Source organism: Ictidomys tridecemlineatus, chromosome 1, assembly GCF_052094955.1.
Source record: "Ictidomys tridecemlineatus isolate mIctTri1 chromosome 1, mIctTri1.hap1, whole genome shotgun sequence".
NCBI classification, from domain to species: Eukaryota; Metazoa; Chordata; class Mammalia; order Rodentia; family Sciuridae; genus Ictidomys; species Ictidomys tridecemlineatus.
Window position 1 is genome coordinate 162,147,138 of NC_135477.1, and position 15,489 is coordinate 162,162,626.

Here is a 15,489-nt window from a genome sequence, read left to right on the forward strand (position 1 = left end):
AGTGAAAATATTGTATCCCAAATGCTCAGAAACATTCCCTTAGTTCAGGCCTGTGTCATCTTTATTTTGCACTGATGCCTTCTAACTATTGTTCTCCATTCACATCATCTTCACATGCCCACATTCTGGGTAATCTACTTCCACTGCAAATATGACATGAATCATTCTTTAGAACAAGAATATCAAAATATTTTACATTTACATATAAATCTTTCATAATATGATTTTTGCCTAATTATCTTTATCTCTTTCCTCCCTCTACGCTTTCCTCAGGTATTACTCTTCATGGATCCCTACATATTTAGACAAATACAGATCCAATGTAATAGTCATCTTCCTCAGTTGCTACTGCTTATCAAGCTCTTATCCTTTCCCTTAAGCTGGCTGATAATATCAGTTTTATATCCCAGCTCAGGCATTATTGCTAGACATTATCTCTGATACCATTTATCTACATTAGCACTTACCAGAAACTCAAAAATAATTAATGAGTCAAATAAATAGACACTATTTTCACAGAGATAACTGAAAAGATTATCTCTTCTTCACAAGCAAAATGGACTGTCAACTAAATAAACAATTTACTGTTTAAGTTAAAAGGATATAGTGGAAAAATTGATAAAGTACTAATGTTGGCTTGAGTAAAGAAACAATTTTATTACAATAACTAGAGTCCAAATCAACTGGGAGTGCATGAAGCACACTGTGTCTTTAGAGTAGCAAATAATATTGTCACAATTTCAGATAAAGCTTTTCAGATAAGTAACAGGGTGGTCACAGATAAAAGTGTAAAAATTATCACTCACTTTGGAGGCCATTAATGATGAACAGGAGTTGCATAAAATTTATTTTTATGAGGTAAAAAATAGTGAATAATGTGAATTTATGATTTTTATCTATTTTAAAATTTTGTTTCTAAGAATTGGTACATTTATACTGAGTAGGTGGATTTGTGGATGAATCTTTGAGATATTTATTTGCGTTCAACCTGGTGACATTCACTTTCTCCACAAAGAAATATTTGTCAAGCAAAAGATTCTGTTTGGATAATCAGAAATACTTCCTAAAGAAGACAAGATTTATTGGGCACAGTGAAGCACATCCATTAGACTTTAAGCTAAACAACAAAAGAGGTTTTATCCCATAGAACATGGTACACACGTTTTAGGTACTCTACATTTGTATAGTGTATGAATACTGCATGTGGAAATATAGAGTCATTCACTTATGAAAATTACTCACATATTATTTCTATTTTGCTTTCTTCCTGATACAAATTCTGTTATCCAATTAAAACATTTGAATACAGGTTCTTCACATCACATAATAAAACATAAAAAAAGTTACTGCTCACAGTGTTTACTACAAAAAAAAGCAAAACTGGAAAATGACCTGTATAAACTTGAAAAGAGATATACTGAAGAAAAAAGGGTAACATTGGAGCTTAAAAAGGAAAATGTAGCATTGAAACACGAAGTTCAACATTTGAGGTATGATATGCTAGTTTCTTAGGTCCCTGTTAAGTTACTGAAGTTGGCATTAATCTTCAGATACTCCTGCCCTAGTTACTGAGATTAAAGGCATGTACCACCATACCTGAAGAGGAATCTATTTATATAACAAATAGAAATTTTGGTGGTTTTGTATCTATATTTTTGCCTTTTGGAGTACAATCAATGTTTCAAGGAATGAAATTTAGAAAACCAGTTTTCTCTATTGTTTAATTTACTCTGAATACATTTTCAATGTAGAATTATTTGATTAGAGGTACTTTTTAAAAAGATGTTTGATAGATTTCTAAATTCCTCTCAAGAAAGTTTACTTTATTTACAATTCACCCAAAGATAATAAAATGGGCATTTTTCACTGTCCAGAAATATTTTAAAACATTTTTAGTTTTTCTTCTGCTATATAGGATCAAACCCAGGGGTTAGTTCAACTAAGTAGATATGTTAGTACTGAGCTAGACCCTCAGCTACAGTTTTAATATTAACATTCATTTAAAAATGAAATGAAAAGGAATTACTGATTATTTTATTCAAATTAACTCTGGTTTATAAGTAAAACTTCTTCTTATTTCTTTGTTGAAAAGACCCATACTCTTAATTATTGGATTAAATATTAGGTTCAGTCTTGTTCCAAAGGGGATTTTGAGTTGTTTACAAAATACATAATGATTAACAAGGTAAGTGCTACCATAAGAGCAACATAAAGGGTAGAATAAAGTTATTTTTTCTCAGGAAAATTCAGTTTTAAGATAAATATATTTTACTGAATATGTGTCTTAAAAAGGAAGAGAATACAAGAAATGATTCTCTGTTTCTTGAACCAAATAGGGACCAGATAAATGAAATAAAAAATGAAGATAATAAAGAAATTAAAAAGAAACCTGAAACATCTGTCAGAAAATTTGATATAGAATTAAATATTACAGCAGATGAATTTAATCAGGTAAATGAGCTTTCAGTACATTTTTAAATTTTTTATTTTATTTCAGCAAACTTATGTATACTATCCCTTTAACATACTATATGCAGCCATGTTTCACTTCATGAAGGGTATATGATCTGAGAAGTATGCTGTTTGGCAATTGTACCAACATACAATCATCATAAGTGTGTACTTGCACAAACTTCAGACATCTACCACAATACCAGAATACATAATCTTCTAGGATCTCCTTTGTACATGCAGTGTATATTCTCACAAAGCATTGGTATGTGGAGTGTGACACTATTATTTTGGTTTAAAACAAAATTTTATTTCACCCTAAAATTAATTGATGACATTTGTTGCAAGATTAATTATTGCAAATCTTGGCATCTAGTAGATGCTCCATATTTGTTTCCTGAGTGAAAGAGTTGAGTTTAATCACTGATATGATTATCAATTTTACTGCAGATGTGCCTTAAAAAAGGAGGGGCTTTGGCTATAGCTTAGTGTCAGAGAGCTTGCCTATCATGTGTGAGGCACTGGGTTCGATCCTCAGCACTACAAAAAAATAAACAGAAAAAATAAAGGCATTATTTCCATCTACAACTACAAAAAAAATAAAGTATTTTTTTTAAAAATAGGAAAATAGAAGAAATGATTCTCTGTTTTTTGAACAAAATAAGGACAAATTAAAAGAAAAAGTAAATGAAGATAATAAAAAGATTTTTAAAATGTTAAGGTATAGAATAAATAGATTTGAAAATAGTTAAAAGATTTTGTTTAAAAAAATTTCACAATTGCATTTATCCTGTATTTAGTAAATATCTTTACTCTTTGAGGATTTTTTCTGTCATTTATGCAGTTTAAATTTGAGTAATTCATGTGTAATAAAGATTTATGTGCTTTAATAATCTACTTCTTTTGAATGGTTATTTAATTTGAAGATACTACTATTAATTAAGCTTTTAGACTTTCTACTCCCTACTGAGATAAGACTAAAACCTACTGAAAGGTCTCTAGGTCTCAACAGAACAAAATGACACCTATAGGTAACTTTCTTGAGAACAGTTTGCCTGAATTTACAAGATGGGATTCCAGCAAAACATTTTGCAAACAAAAACTGATAAATAGGGCCAAAACTGAAATCAATTGTTTTCTTCTGTTGTTTTCAAGTGTGTGTGTGTGTGTGTGTGTGTGTGTGTGTGTGTGTGTGACTAGTAACTGTATCCATCATGAAAAACATAAATGTATAACCATAAGGTGCATATTAGGGAGTGAGGATGTTGGCATTTTTGTCCCACTGGATTAAGTAATGTTATTATTCAATTCCATTTGTCTGCAGCACTCCAGTGGTGGTTTTCACAGTGTCCTGTTTCAGAGAAAAGGCTTTTAATATTTTTCACAGGATTTGATGATTTTTCTAGGATCTCAAAACCCTTGATTTCTAACAATATATCTTCTGGTTTGGGGAAATGATTTTTCTCCCTTGGTGTGTTAATGTGAAGATGTGCTTTTTACTATACCACTTTTAAGTAAGAAGGAAAAATGTGGCTAGCAGAGATCCTGGTTTTTGGATATCATTTCCCCACTTTTGACAAGAGAAATACTTTGCCTCAAGTAATCCCCTATTTTATATAGAACACTTTGGTAAATAATGATATACCATGATATGTACGCAGTAATAACTTACTGGTATTTGTTCCTAAAAAATTGGGTCAGTTTATTTTCTCTATTTCACACTTATTATGTTTCAAACTTCACTAAGAAGAAACAAATAATACTGAGCAGCAACTTAGAAATTGTTTTTGCCATTAGTATCTTGCAACACAAGCCTTCTCTGATGTTTATACATGCACAGGACAGAATGGTGGATGAGCACTAGAAGCAGAGGTGGAAGGCTTGGATAAAATCTCACAACTTGGGGCTGGGGTTGTGGCTCAGAAATAGAGTGCTCACCTAGCACTGGTGAGGCCCTAGGTTTGCTCCTCAGCATCACTTAAGTAAACAAATAGATAGATAAAAATATTTTAAAAATCTCACTACTTGCCTATATTTTTGGCCCCACCCTGCTTTCCAGAATTGTGTTTATTGATAAACATACATATGCTAAGTGCTGACCCTAGTTCTATCATTTATTAATGTGTGCAATTCTCATATCATAACTGGTATCCTGATCTTCCTTCCAAACAGGTTTCACAGTTGGAAATGACAACCAGTGACCTAGAAAATGAGATTGGCCAGAAAAGAGATACTCTCAGAGTAAGGACTTTGGTTTCAGAACAAGAAAAAAGACATACATATAAAAATGAACAAAGGGAAATAGAAGAACACATCAGAAATCAGGAATCTATTAGACAGAGGAGAATATATAGACTCCAAAGTGAAATTACACAGCTTCAACAGGAATTTCATGACATTAAAATCAAATTTGAAAATCAAATTGAAACATCAAATCATAAACAAAACCAACAGTTTGACATTATAAGACAATTGCAAGCTGAGAATGAAAGATACCGTCTCTTTCTGGAGAGCAGAAATATGAGGTTAATCCATGAAAATAGTCTTTTACAAAAAGACAGCAGTATGGAAAGAGAAAGCAGGAAATGAAGGTAAGTATCAAGCAAGTAAACTATTTGAATTATCTTTGAAGGAGCACTCAAAGTGATATTTGTGTATGGCTAAATGAATGTAAAAATTCAAATATTATAAACACATTTTCTGTCTCAACACAGAAACATAACTGATTTCCAGCAAATACAACTTAGACCTCATTGAAGTGATAAGTCTTCCAATTTCCCTGATCTGATTGTTATACAGTGTGTGCCCATTTTGAAATAACACTCTACCTCATAAATGTGTAAAGTTATAAGCCAATAAAACACAGAAGACTTAGAGTTACATAGAACTCGTTTTAAAATTTAAGAAAAAAAATATTGAAAACCTTGGACCTAATAGATACTTCATTTTGAGTAAAGAATTGTAAAGTTTTAAGAGGTTGAATTACAGATTTTTAGTAGCTATATATGCTGACATTCATAATATATTCTCAATAATGTTGAAACAATATCTATATTTGTTGCTGATAATTGAACCCCCAAAGCTTTGCACATGATAATCACATGATCTACCACTGGAATACACACTATCCCCATGTCTTCCTGTTGCCAAACTTTAAGACCATGAGGAAATAGATAAATGGAAATGCTTATACCTAATTGCAATTAACATTTCATTACAGATTTTCCAGCCAAACTGAAATGCAGATGCTGTATTTCATGATATATTTCTTTCACTAAATGTTATATATTTCTAGTTGGTAGATTTAATTGTATTCATGTCAAATTGATTTAAATCAAAAAATAGCTGACTGGAATTCATTTATCTTCATGACCTCTCAACTATTTAAAAGCATCTACTTTTCATGATCATAAATTGAGACAAATGTGATAAATTGCAGCAAAACCATGGTTGATTAAATGTGTAATTTATTGATTACGTTCATGATATCTTGCTCAGACTATTCTTCAAAACTTAATTGCTATCATGAAAAGGATATAGACTCATCCAGTACAAAGATAGTTATACTCATCTATGATTTATTAATTTGAAACTGAATCTCCATTTCTAGACTATGAGGATGGCCAGATTCAGGTACAGCAGGGAAAGTATGAGGACAAATGAGATTTTTTTTAAAAAAAAAATGCATGTCATTTAGGAAAAAATTGAAATACTAAATAATTGTCTTGTGCAATCCTCAAAGAATCAAAAAGAGCCTACAGAAGGGTAATATAATACTAACAGACTCCTGATGGAGAAACAGCAGAGCCAAATGGCATATGGTCCTCTGTGAACAAGTTCTGTCCCATTGCACTCTTGTATTACAAATAATTGGTTACCTCACAAAAGTTTTATTCAAAGAGAAAATGTAGTGAATCCTACCAAAACTGAGTAGCTTCATGTCAAAGCATTGAGAACTAAATGCTGAGATTAGTTACATTATATTTCTCTTTTGGGTTTCAGATTTGATTTCTGGTAGTCTTGTTCTGGCTTTGGTGAACTATGAGTTGTTAAGTTATAAATGTTAAGTAAAGGTCATGTTAACCTATATTAAAAAAAACAAAAATATCTTACATTTTTTAAAAGAAATCACTGGAGGTCTCATTTTCAATAGACAGTTACTTCTTAACTGTATTCTTAACTGTATTTAACTGAACTTATAATTTGAGCTTTCCTTAAATTAATTTTTAAAATAAATATCACTGTCCAGAATTGAAAAGAGATATTGAAGTGATTGATATAGCTTCTGTGTGATTTTAGTTTGTCTGTGCTTTTAACACTTTCATTTATCCAGCACCACACCTAAGGTTTCCACTCAGTCAAAAGTGTATGATTGATACTCAAAAATTTCACCAATATGGATGTTTATAATGTAAAGGAATATTAAATAATTTTATAAATTAAATAAGCTTGTAACACTAAAATTATTTGATTTCTGCTTTTGCTAAATTTTTTTGACAGTTCTTTAATAAAAATATATCCTTAGTTGTTTTTACTTACATAATCTTTATCATAATTCTTGTAAAATATGTTTATTACTATTATAATATATTTAAACTAGTTGAATTAAGCATGTATTCAAATTTGTAAAACAAGGAGCCCATAGTTTCATACAGAACTGTCACTGTGAATGAGTATTAGGGCTTCAGATTTTCCATCCCTCTTTATGAATACAATAATCATGTACTAAGGTACTATGGCAAGCACTGGGATGACAAGATGAAGATGATAAAGGCCATTCCTCAACAATCATATACTGGTAATTTTCATACAGATTAATGGGCAGTATAGCAGTGCTATAGTAAGACCATTTTTATTTATCTAAGAATTTTGATGACTGGAAGGCAGTCTAAGGTGGCAGTGATATCAAGAGTCTTTGAAAAGCAACCATTATAAAACAGAATCAGTTATAATCTTTCTATCATCTTATTTACATTGAGCATTGATCCCATCTTCCTGGAGTTATAACAGGAACCTTGCAGTCCCACCATGTGATTTCCTAATATTTTTGCAAGATTTAAATATTATTCAAAAAATGATGAGCTCTATTTAAGAATTAATAAGGAAAACAATGTTCAACTATGTTGGACACATTTTAAGATATTTCTATAATGTTTGACCATTTTTTATTAGGGGGGACTCTTACAGCAGTGAGATATCTGTTAGAAAATCATATAAATAAAAGATAGCATCTTGTTTTCATTATGTGTCATTGTTGTTAAAATATCAATTTCATCGCACCTTTTCATAGCTTCAATGGTATTTTGATGATCTTAACTCCTATGTTAAAAAGAGGCCTCACTTTTTATTTGGATTTGAGTTTTAAAAAAAATTATAGGAATCAAAAAGGGCCTAGAGGAGGGTAATACTAGCAGACTCCTGATAAAGAAACAGCACATCTAAGTTATATAAAACACCATTGCAGTAGAATACTTGAAAAGGGAACATTGAATACATAAATTAAAGGTCAAAGGTAGGTGTTATGTATTTTTTAACTGTTTCTTAGATTATATGCATACTTTTCTGGAGAAATTAAGAGAAATAGGCCTGAATTGCTTCAAAGTCATAAAATTGGATGACTGTGTACAAAAAGAAAGTTAAATATTTTTGTAATTTATTAAGCACAATGCAAATACAAGATATTCTCATTAGTTCTTACCAGAAAAATCATGTAATTGTTTTATAAGACAATCATGAATGAGTGTGTAAATGCAGATACAATGCAAAGGAAGATTTTGGGGGGATCAACTATTTTTTGTAGAGAAAGTTATGTTTGTTATTTACTTCCTTATAGGCTAGTTTATTTGAAATTCAATCTAGTAGTCTGTAGATTTCCCTGTGGAGGATTAATTTTTCAAATCATGCTAACCTTAATGAGAGACTTTACAAAGCACTCCTCTATCAAGATACAGGCACCCCTCCTTAATCACTGCAAAATGCCTCCAAAGGTGAAGGCAGGAGAGAAAAATGGAACTAGGAGGAAGAGAGATCAAATTATTTTATGTGCATCTTTTAATAGTTCATAATTAATACCACTTCTGTGTATAGTTAAATGACAGTAAGAATTTTAAAATACTTTCACTTAACAAAGAAGGATGGCCTCTCAGTGTCACCAGTTGCTGTGTGTGCAGAGGACCAACCTAGCTCTCAATAAACGCCTCTTTGCTGCTTACATAGATTTTAAAAAAAGGAGAAGAAGAAAGATAAGACTAGAAATCTATCAAAAGAATTTATCTTTACATGTAAAAAAATGTAAAGTCATTAAACATCACATCATTATTATCACAAAATAGTACTTATTATGTTCATTAATCTACTTTAGACCCTGTTTGTAGAATTAGCAAGATAATTGCTTTTATACAAAAAAAAAATAACCGCACAAACAAAAAAAACCTAGATGGCCACACTTAACAAATAGCTGGAAGTATTTCTACATTTTTTAAATCAAGTACATAAACTATTGAACTACATGTTTCAAAAATGTTGGTCCTACCTTATGAGTAAAAATCAATTAAAATGAAAGAGCTATATATTGTTTCCAAATCTGAGAAATGAACAAATCAAAGATCTTAGGTTTGAAACTGCCTCTTTTTATACTTTTGCCCTACTTTGAAACTGTCAGCCTATACACTGAAAGTATTCTTGAAAAAAGAAAGGCATCACTCATTTTCTGAGGTTTATGGCAGTTAGCCCAGACTCATCTAGCAACACTTAGTCAAGTATTTAAAACACCCTGCTCATGACTTTGTCATTGGTTTACCTGTTGCTCTCAAGAAAAGTTTGAAATTTCTTAACAAGAAGTGAAAATACCCAAACCAAAGTGTTTCTTGTCAAGTTGTTCAACCTTATCTCTTCCCACTCACACTACTGTCAATTTGCTCTAGCTTCTAGTCACACAGGACCACTTACAATTCCACAGATTTTTTTCCTCATATCTCCTTGTCTCTATGCATCCCTTCCCTCTCTGTCATACTTTCCCTGTATCCTTCAGGTGTCAACTCATGTAGCATCTTCATGGAAAGACTTCCAACACTGCCACAAAGTTGGAACAGAAATCCCTTCTCTGTGTTCAGTAGTACCTTGTTCTATACGTGTCATAGTGCCCATTAATCTGTATGGAAATTATGATTGTTGAGGAGTGGCCTTTATCATCTCAATCTTGTCATCCCAGTGCTTGCCATAGTACCTTAGTACATGATTGTTATATTCATGAAGAGGGATGGAAAATCTGAAACCCTGATACTCATTCACAGTGACAATTCTATACAAAACTAGGGGCAAACTGTTTCATAGTAACTTTGTATTGTGGTTGTACACTTGTAAAAAAAAATTTCATTTTATGAACAATGAAAATTTTTTAACTTTTTGTTTACTGATTGATGTTTATGAAACCTTTGAGGTAAAAAAAATATAATCCTTTTTCTCTCCATTTGCTACAGAATTTGAATCTAGACTAATTGGAGTTTCTTCCATAAGATTTACTAAAAAGCCAAGACAAGATCTATTTGTGGAAGCATCACAAGGATTCCAAAGAGATTTTTAAAGAAAAATAGATATGAAAGATAGTATTGCATATTTCAGACTATCGACATAATATTTTAAAAACTTTATTGAAGAAAATATGTTTGTATTATTCTTGTGTAAAATTCTCAAAACATGAGACTACTTCTTTGCATCTATAACAAAATTTGAAGTGCAAGTGCATAACAGTTTTTATTGATTTTTATGTATCCAAACTATGTAAATTGTTGCATTTAAACATTACCCAAAGTGGTCAGTACTACTACCTTGGTGGAACTAAACATCATATGTTTTAATGTATCACAATTATAGTGCCATCAAACTTATATTCCTTACAAACAAGAAAAAAACATATTTTTAAATTTTATGATTTTAGTATAAAGCACTAACTTATAATTCTTTCATGATGAGAAATACATTTGCTTAAGATATTTTGCCTTTTTTCTTTGTTTATTCTTTCTTGAAAAAATAATAGTCTAGCTACAACTTCTAGCATAAAGTACATTTTTCCCACGGAATAATTTTAGAGTAAATGGCTGTCATATGCCATTATTCATGACTTCTTTAATGTTACCTAAAAGTCAGAACATGCTGCATAACTTCAATGCAACCTTCATAATGAAAGAGCCAATACTAATACATTCTATCAAATGCCTTCTACAACTGAAATCTATTTTTTTTCATGTTTTGCAACCTGCCTCACATTGTCATTTATGACAAAATAATTCCATTCAGATCCATGAAATGAACTTAATATTGTATTTTGTAGACACCTTTAGATTCAAACATTCCTTAATCTTTCCTTGACTTTCATGGCCTTGAATCTTTTCAAGAATAATGTTTGTAGAATGTGCCTAAGATGGATTTTTCTTTATGATTGAGACAAGGTTACATATTTTTGGCAAGAGTATCACAAAAGTGATTCTGTGATTTTTCTCTTTAAATCCCAAGATGAAGACCTATATTTTAATTTCTCCATCATTGCTGATAATAGCATTATCTACTAAAGGTCTTATCTGCTACATATATCTTTTGTTATGTTATATTTTCCCTTTAATTATTTAGTGTTCTGTGAGGAAGTACTTGGAGACTATATAAATATTATTCATCCAACTTTCAATTTATTCATTTACTTGTACCTATACAGATCCATGGTTTATTTAATTGAGTATACTGTTGTTTGTTAATGTTATTATAAAAATATTTCTTTCAGAAATATTGTGTTTTGACAATTTTAGATTAATAAAAGTTTAATATATTGAAGTACAGAAAAATGTTAACCCAAATGTTAACATTTTATCAACTTTGATAAAATGTTTCTCTTCTCTTTCTCTTCTTTATCTTCTCTCTTACTCTTCTTTATCTCTTTTCTTTCTCTGTTTCTAGTAAATATAATTATAAGTATATAACAAAGTTTCTTTTTTCTGAACCATTTGTAAGTTTCAGGCATGTTGTTTTTCATTGCTGAATATTTGTATTCCTAAAAGCAAGAAGTTATCTTACAGTGTAAAGACCAAAATTTTTAAAATGGTTTATTATAAATATCTAATCTACAAATATGATTCAGAATTTGCCAATTATTTCAGCAATGTTATTTATAACCAAAATAAAATTCAGTCTTGGAAAATTTCAGAATCCGTTATTGGTCCTGTTTCTTTCACCTCCTTTAATCTGGGATATTTCTTTAGTCTTTCTGGGCTCTTCATGGCACATATGTTTTTGAATGGTGTACTTCAGTACCTCTGTAGATTTTCCTTAGTTTAGAATCACATGATATTTCCTCATGAGTGGAATCAGATTATGCCATTAGAGAAGGAATATCATGCATGCAATGCTGTGTTCTTTCAATGCAGCATGTTCTAGAGGCACTTGCGGACATATCCAAGAACTGTGAACAGCCTCTACAAATATTTGACATCCAATAGGATGAATAAATATTATACATACATGAATATGGTCTTGAATGTATGTGTTGTAAATTAAGGATTCTTATTTTTTCACATTTTGAAATGTGTAGGGCTACCCAAATAAAGCAGAATACCAAAACTGAAAGAGTCTGAGAAGTTCCCTGTCTGTAGATTAGAGTTCACACCTGAAAAGAAGTCCAAGTGCCTTGGAAAAAAGTCATTCATATCTTTTGACATAAAATTTTATGAAAAATAAGTTTTAAAGGTACTTTTCCCCCTCTAGTTTAAGCTTACCATGAATAACATTTTTGTTCCAAAAAATTCTGCGTTCTAATTTTCAAAATGTTATCATAGTCTAACATCATAGGTCTCAATCATTTCTGAAGATGTTTCTGCTTTCTTCCATTTAAAAGTATTTTCTTCATTAAGTTTCTGAACTTTCCTATTGCATTTGCTGGAGTGGGGATTGAAGAAATTACCTCTTTTTTTTTTTTTTTGGCCAGTAATGGGATTCAGTGAGGCACACTTCTTAAAACCCAGAAGGACTCTAGGGCCAAAAAGTGCTGGATATTTGAAATATGTTCTGTTGCAGATCAGTGAAATTGGCCTTTGTAGACTTTCCTCTCAGGCTGATGGCAAGAAGAAATTCACTGGCCACACATCATTTAAAATTTCCCAGGGCTGGGGTTGGAGATCACTGTTAGAGTGCTTGCCTAGCATGCGTGAAGCACTGTGTTTAATTCTTAGCACCATATAAAAATAAATAAAGGTAAAATAGTTCCCTTATTCCTTTTAGTTTATTTAAACTTTTCATATATATATAAATTAGTTTGAAATGGTAAGAACTTAGGCTACCCATTAATTGCTGTACTGTAGATATGATGTGTATTTAAAATTATGCAAGGATGATTAAACCAAAGCATGAGGGAGTCTTGGCTAACCCTGAAGTTAGCTAACCATGAACTTGCTTCTTAGTTCTTAAAAGCAGCAAAAGGACATAAGGAACACAGGATATCCTCTAGAGTCTCCTTTCCAATTTGTCATTTGGCAGAATGATATGTGAAAAACAGGTTGCTCCTACTAAGCTCTTCTTTGCTTTTTAGTTTTTATTTTGAATTCTTAATGGACTTGGTCATACTTAGGCAGGAGAACATGACTGTCAGCCAAATATTCTTCTCTAGTAGAGATTTATTATAAACAGTATAAATGCAACTTGGTTTCAGAATTTTCTTTTCTCCCAAAGGAAAACAAAATCTCCATTTTATTAACTTGGTTAAGTTTATGAGAGGAGAAAGTGCATAGACAGAAAAAGAGGAGAAGATAAAAAAGAGTTATGACATCCCATAGCCTTGCCCATCAGTGACTTCATTTCAGTAAACACCATGGTGTTACCCAAAGCTCAGACTTTATTCCTGATGACAATTCATATCAAAGGACAAGTATTCTGGAGAAAAGTGGGGGAGGTGTATTGCTTTGCTAGCAAAGTAGAATCACAGGACTATTATCCCAGGATGTAATTCTGTCAAATTGTACAGAAGACTTTTAAAGAGGTGGTTTACTCTAAGATATCATCTCACTCCAGTCAGAATGGTAGCTATTATGAAAAATATTTTTTAAAAAGTGTTGGCGAGGATGTGGGGGAAAAGATACACTCATACATTGCGGATGGAATTGCAAATTGGTGCAGCCAATATGGAAAGCAGTTTGGAGGTTCCTTGGAAATCTGGGAATACAAACACCATTTGACCCAGCTATCCCTCTCCTCAGTTGTTACCCAAAAGACCTCACATTACAAGGACACAGCCACATCAATGTTTACAGCAGCACAATTCACATTAGTTAAACTGTGGAGCCAACCCAGATGCCCTTCAGTGGATGAATGGATAAAAAAATGTGGCATATATACACAGTGGAATTTTACTCAGCAATAAAAGAGAATAAAATCATAGCATTTGCAGGTAAATGGCTGGCAGTTGGAGAAAATAATGCTAAGTGAAGTTAGCCAAAACCAAATAAAAATATTTTATCTGATATAAGGAGGCTGACTCATAATGGGGTAAGGAGGGGGAACATGAGACAAATAGATGAATTCTAGATAGGGAAGAGGGAAGGGAGAGTAAAGGAGGAGCAGGGGATTAGCAAGGATGGTGGAATGTGATGGACATCATTATCCAAAGTACATGTATGAAGATAAGAATTCGGTATCAACCTACTTTATAATACAGAGATATGAAAAATTGTGGTATATATGTGGAATAAGAATTGTAATGCAAAAAAACAAGTACATGTATAAAGACATGAATTGGATAAACATACTTTAAACAAAGATATGTAAAATTGTGCTCTATATGTGTAATAATAATTGTAATACATTCTGCTGTTGTGTATTTTAAAAAAATAAAATTAATTTAAAAAATAAAGAGGTGGTTTAAAGGCTACATTCCAGCTGTGCCTTTTGAGTGGTCATAATTCACTTGTAGACTTGAGAAGATAGCTGTTTCTTAGATCTTCTAGAACCACCCCTGTAGTCTGAATTATTTCATTCCTGTGGTGTGTGTTCACACACCTAATTTGGCCTAAGGTAGGAAGAAAGGTAATATTACTTCTCCCAAGTTTAGGAAGCAAGAGAAAAAGAAAGAGGAAAAAAGTTGAACCCAGGAAAGTTGAAGTTTATGGATGTTGACTTTGCTCCATATGCTCTTCCATTTTACTCTCTGGCTTCTTGTTTCTGCCTCACCATTATTAATCATTTGACTTCAGATCTGACCAAATCATTTTTGCCCTCTAGTGGTGAAATGATGCACTAACATAGTAGAAATGTGTTAAGCTCATTGAGGTTCATGTTCAGAACTTGGGAGAAACATTTTCTTCATAGGATAATGTTGTGACCTGTGCCCACATAGTTATGTAAAATGTCTCAGCACAGTATACTGTTGAAGAAGCAGAAAGTATCCCATTCTGGGTGGCATCATTCAGCAGATTCACATAGAGGCAGGAGAATCTTTTTAGGAAATATTTTTTTCTGTGCTCATATTGAAGTTTCAAAGCAGAAGTAGCTACCCTTAGCTTTTACAATTTTTTTCCCTTAGCACAAGTGTGCATGGTAGCACTACTTATAACAGTCATAATCTGGAAATAAGTTAGCTGTCCATCAACAGTAAAATGGATAAAGACCTTGTGATATATTCAGATACACTATAGCACTGAAAAGAATTTATAGCTACATTTGACAAGGAAATGAAACCAGACTAAAAGAATACAGACAGTATGACTCCATTCATAAAAGCTGCCAAGTCATAAAAATAAATCTATCAACTGATGTCAGAATAGTTGTTACTTCAGGATGAAGGAGATACTAATTAGAATGGAACATGAGGGAAGGTACTTTGGTAATGATCACCTTTACTTGATGCAAGTGATAATTTTATAAATTTAACTCAAACTATGTACTGATTATTTTTGCTCAATTATGCTTTATTGGTCAATACATGAGAAAATTCATAAGAAGAAATAAATGGGTAGAAACATAATGTGACCTCATAAATCTATAAATTAAAACCAACAAGAGAGC

General features: G+C 31.8%; 1 protein-coding gene across 1 annotated transcript in view; it reads left to right on the forward strand.

The window, feature by feature from the left end:
- LOC120885689 (uncharacterized) overlaps positions 1–5,040 on the forward strand; it is a 47,735-nt gene extending 42,695 nt beyond the window's left edge. Inside the window, exons 16-18 of the mRNA XM_078022664.1 lie at positions 1,310–1,490; positions 2,337–2,451; positions 4,624–5,040. Of these exons, the coding sequence (XP_077878790.1) occupies positions 1,310–1,490; positions 2,337–2,451; positions 4,624–5,040 (713 nt within the window). The remainder of the gene's footprint in view (positions 1–1,309; positions 1,491–2,336; positions 2,452–4,623) is intronic.
- The last annotated feature ends 10,449 nt before the right edge of the window (positions 5,041–15,489 follow it).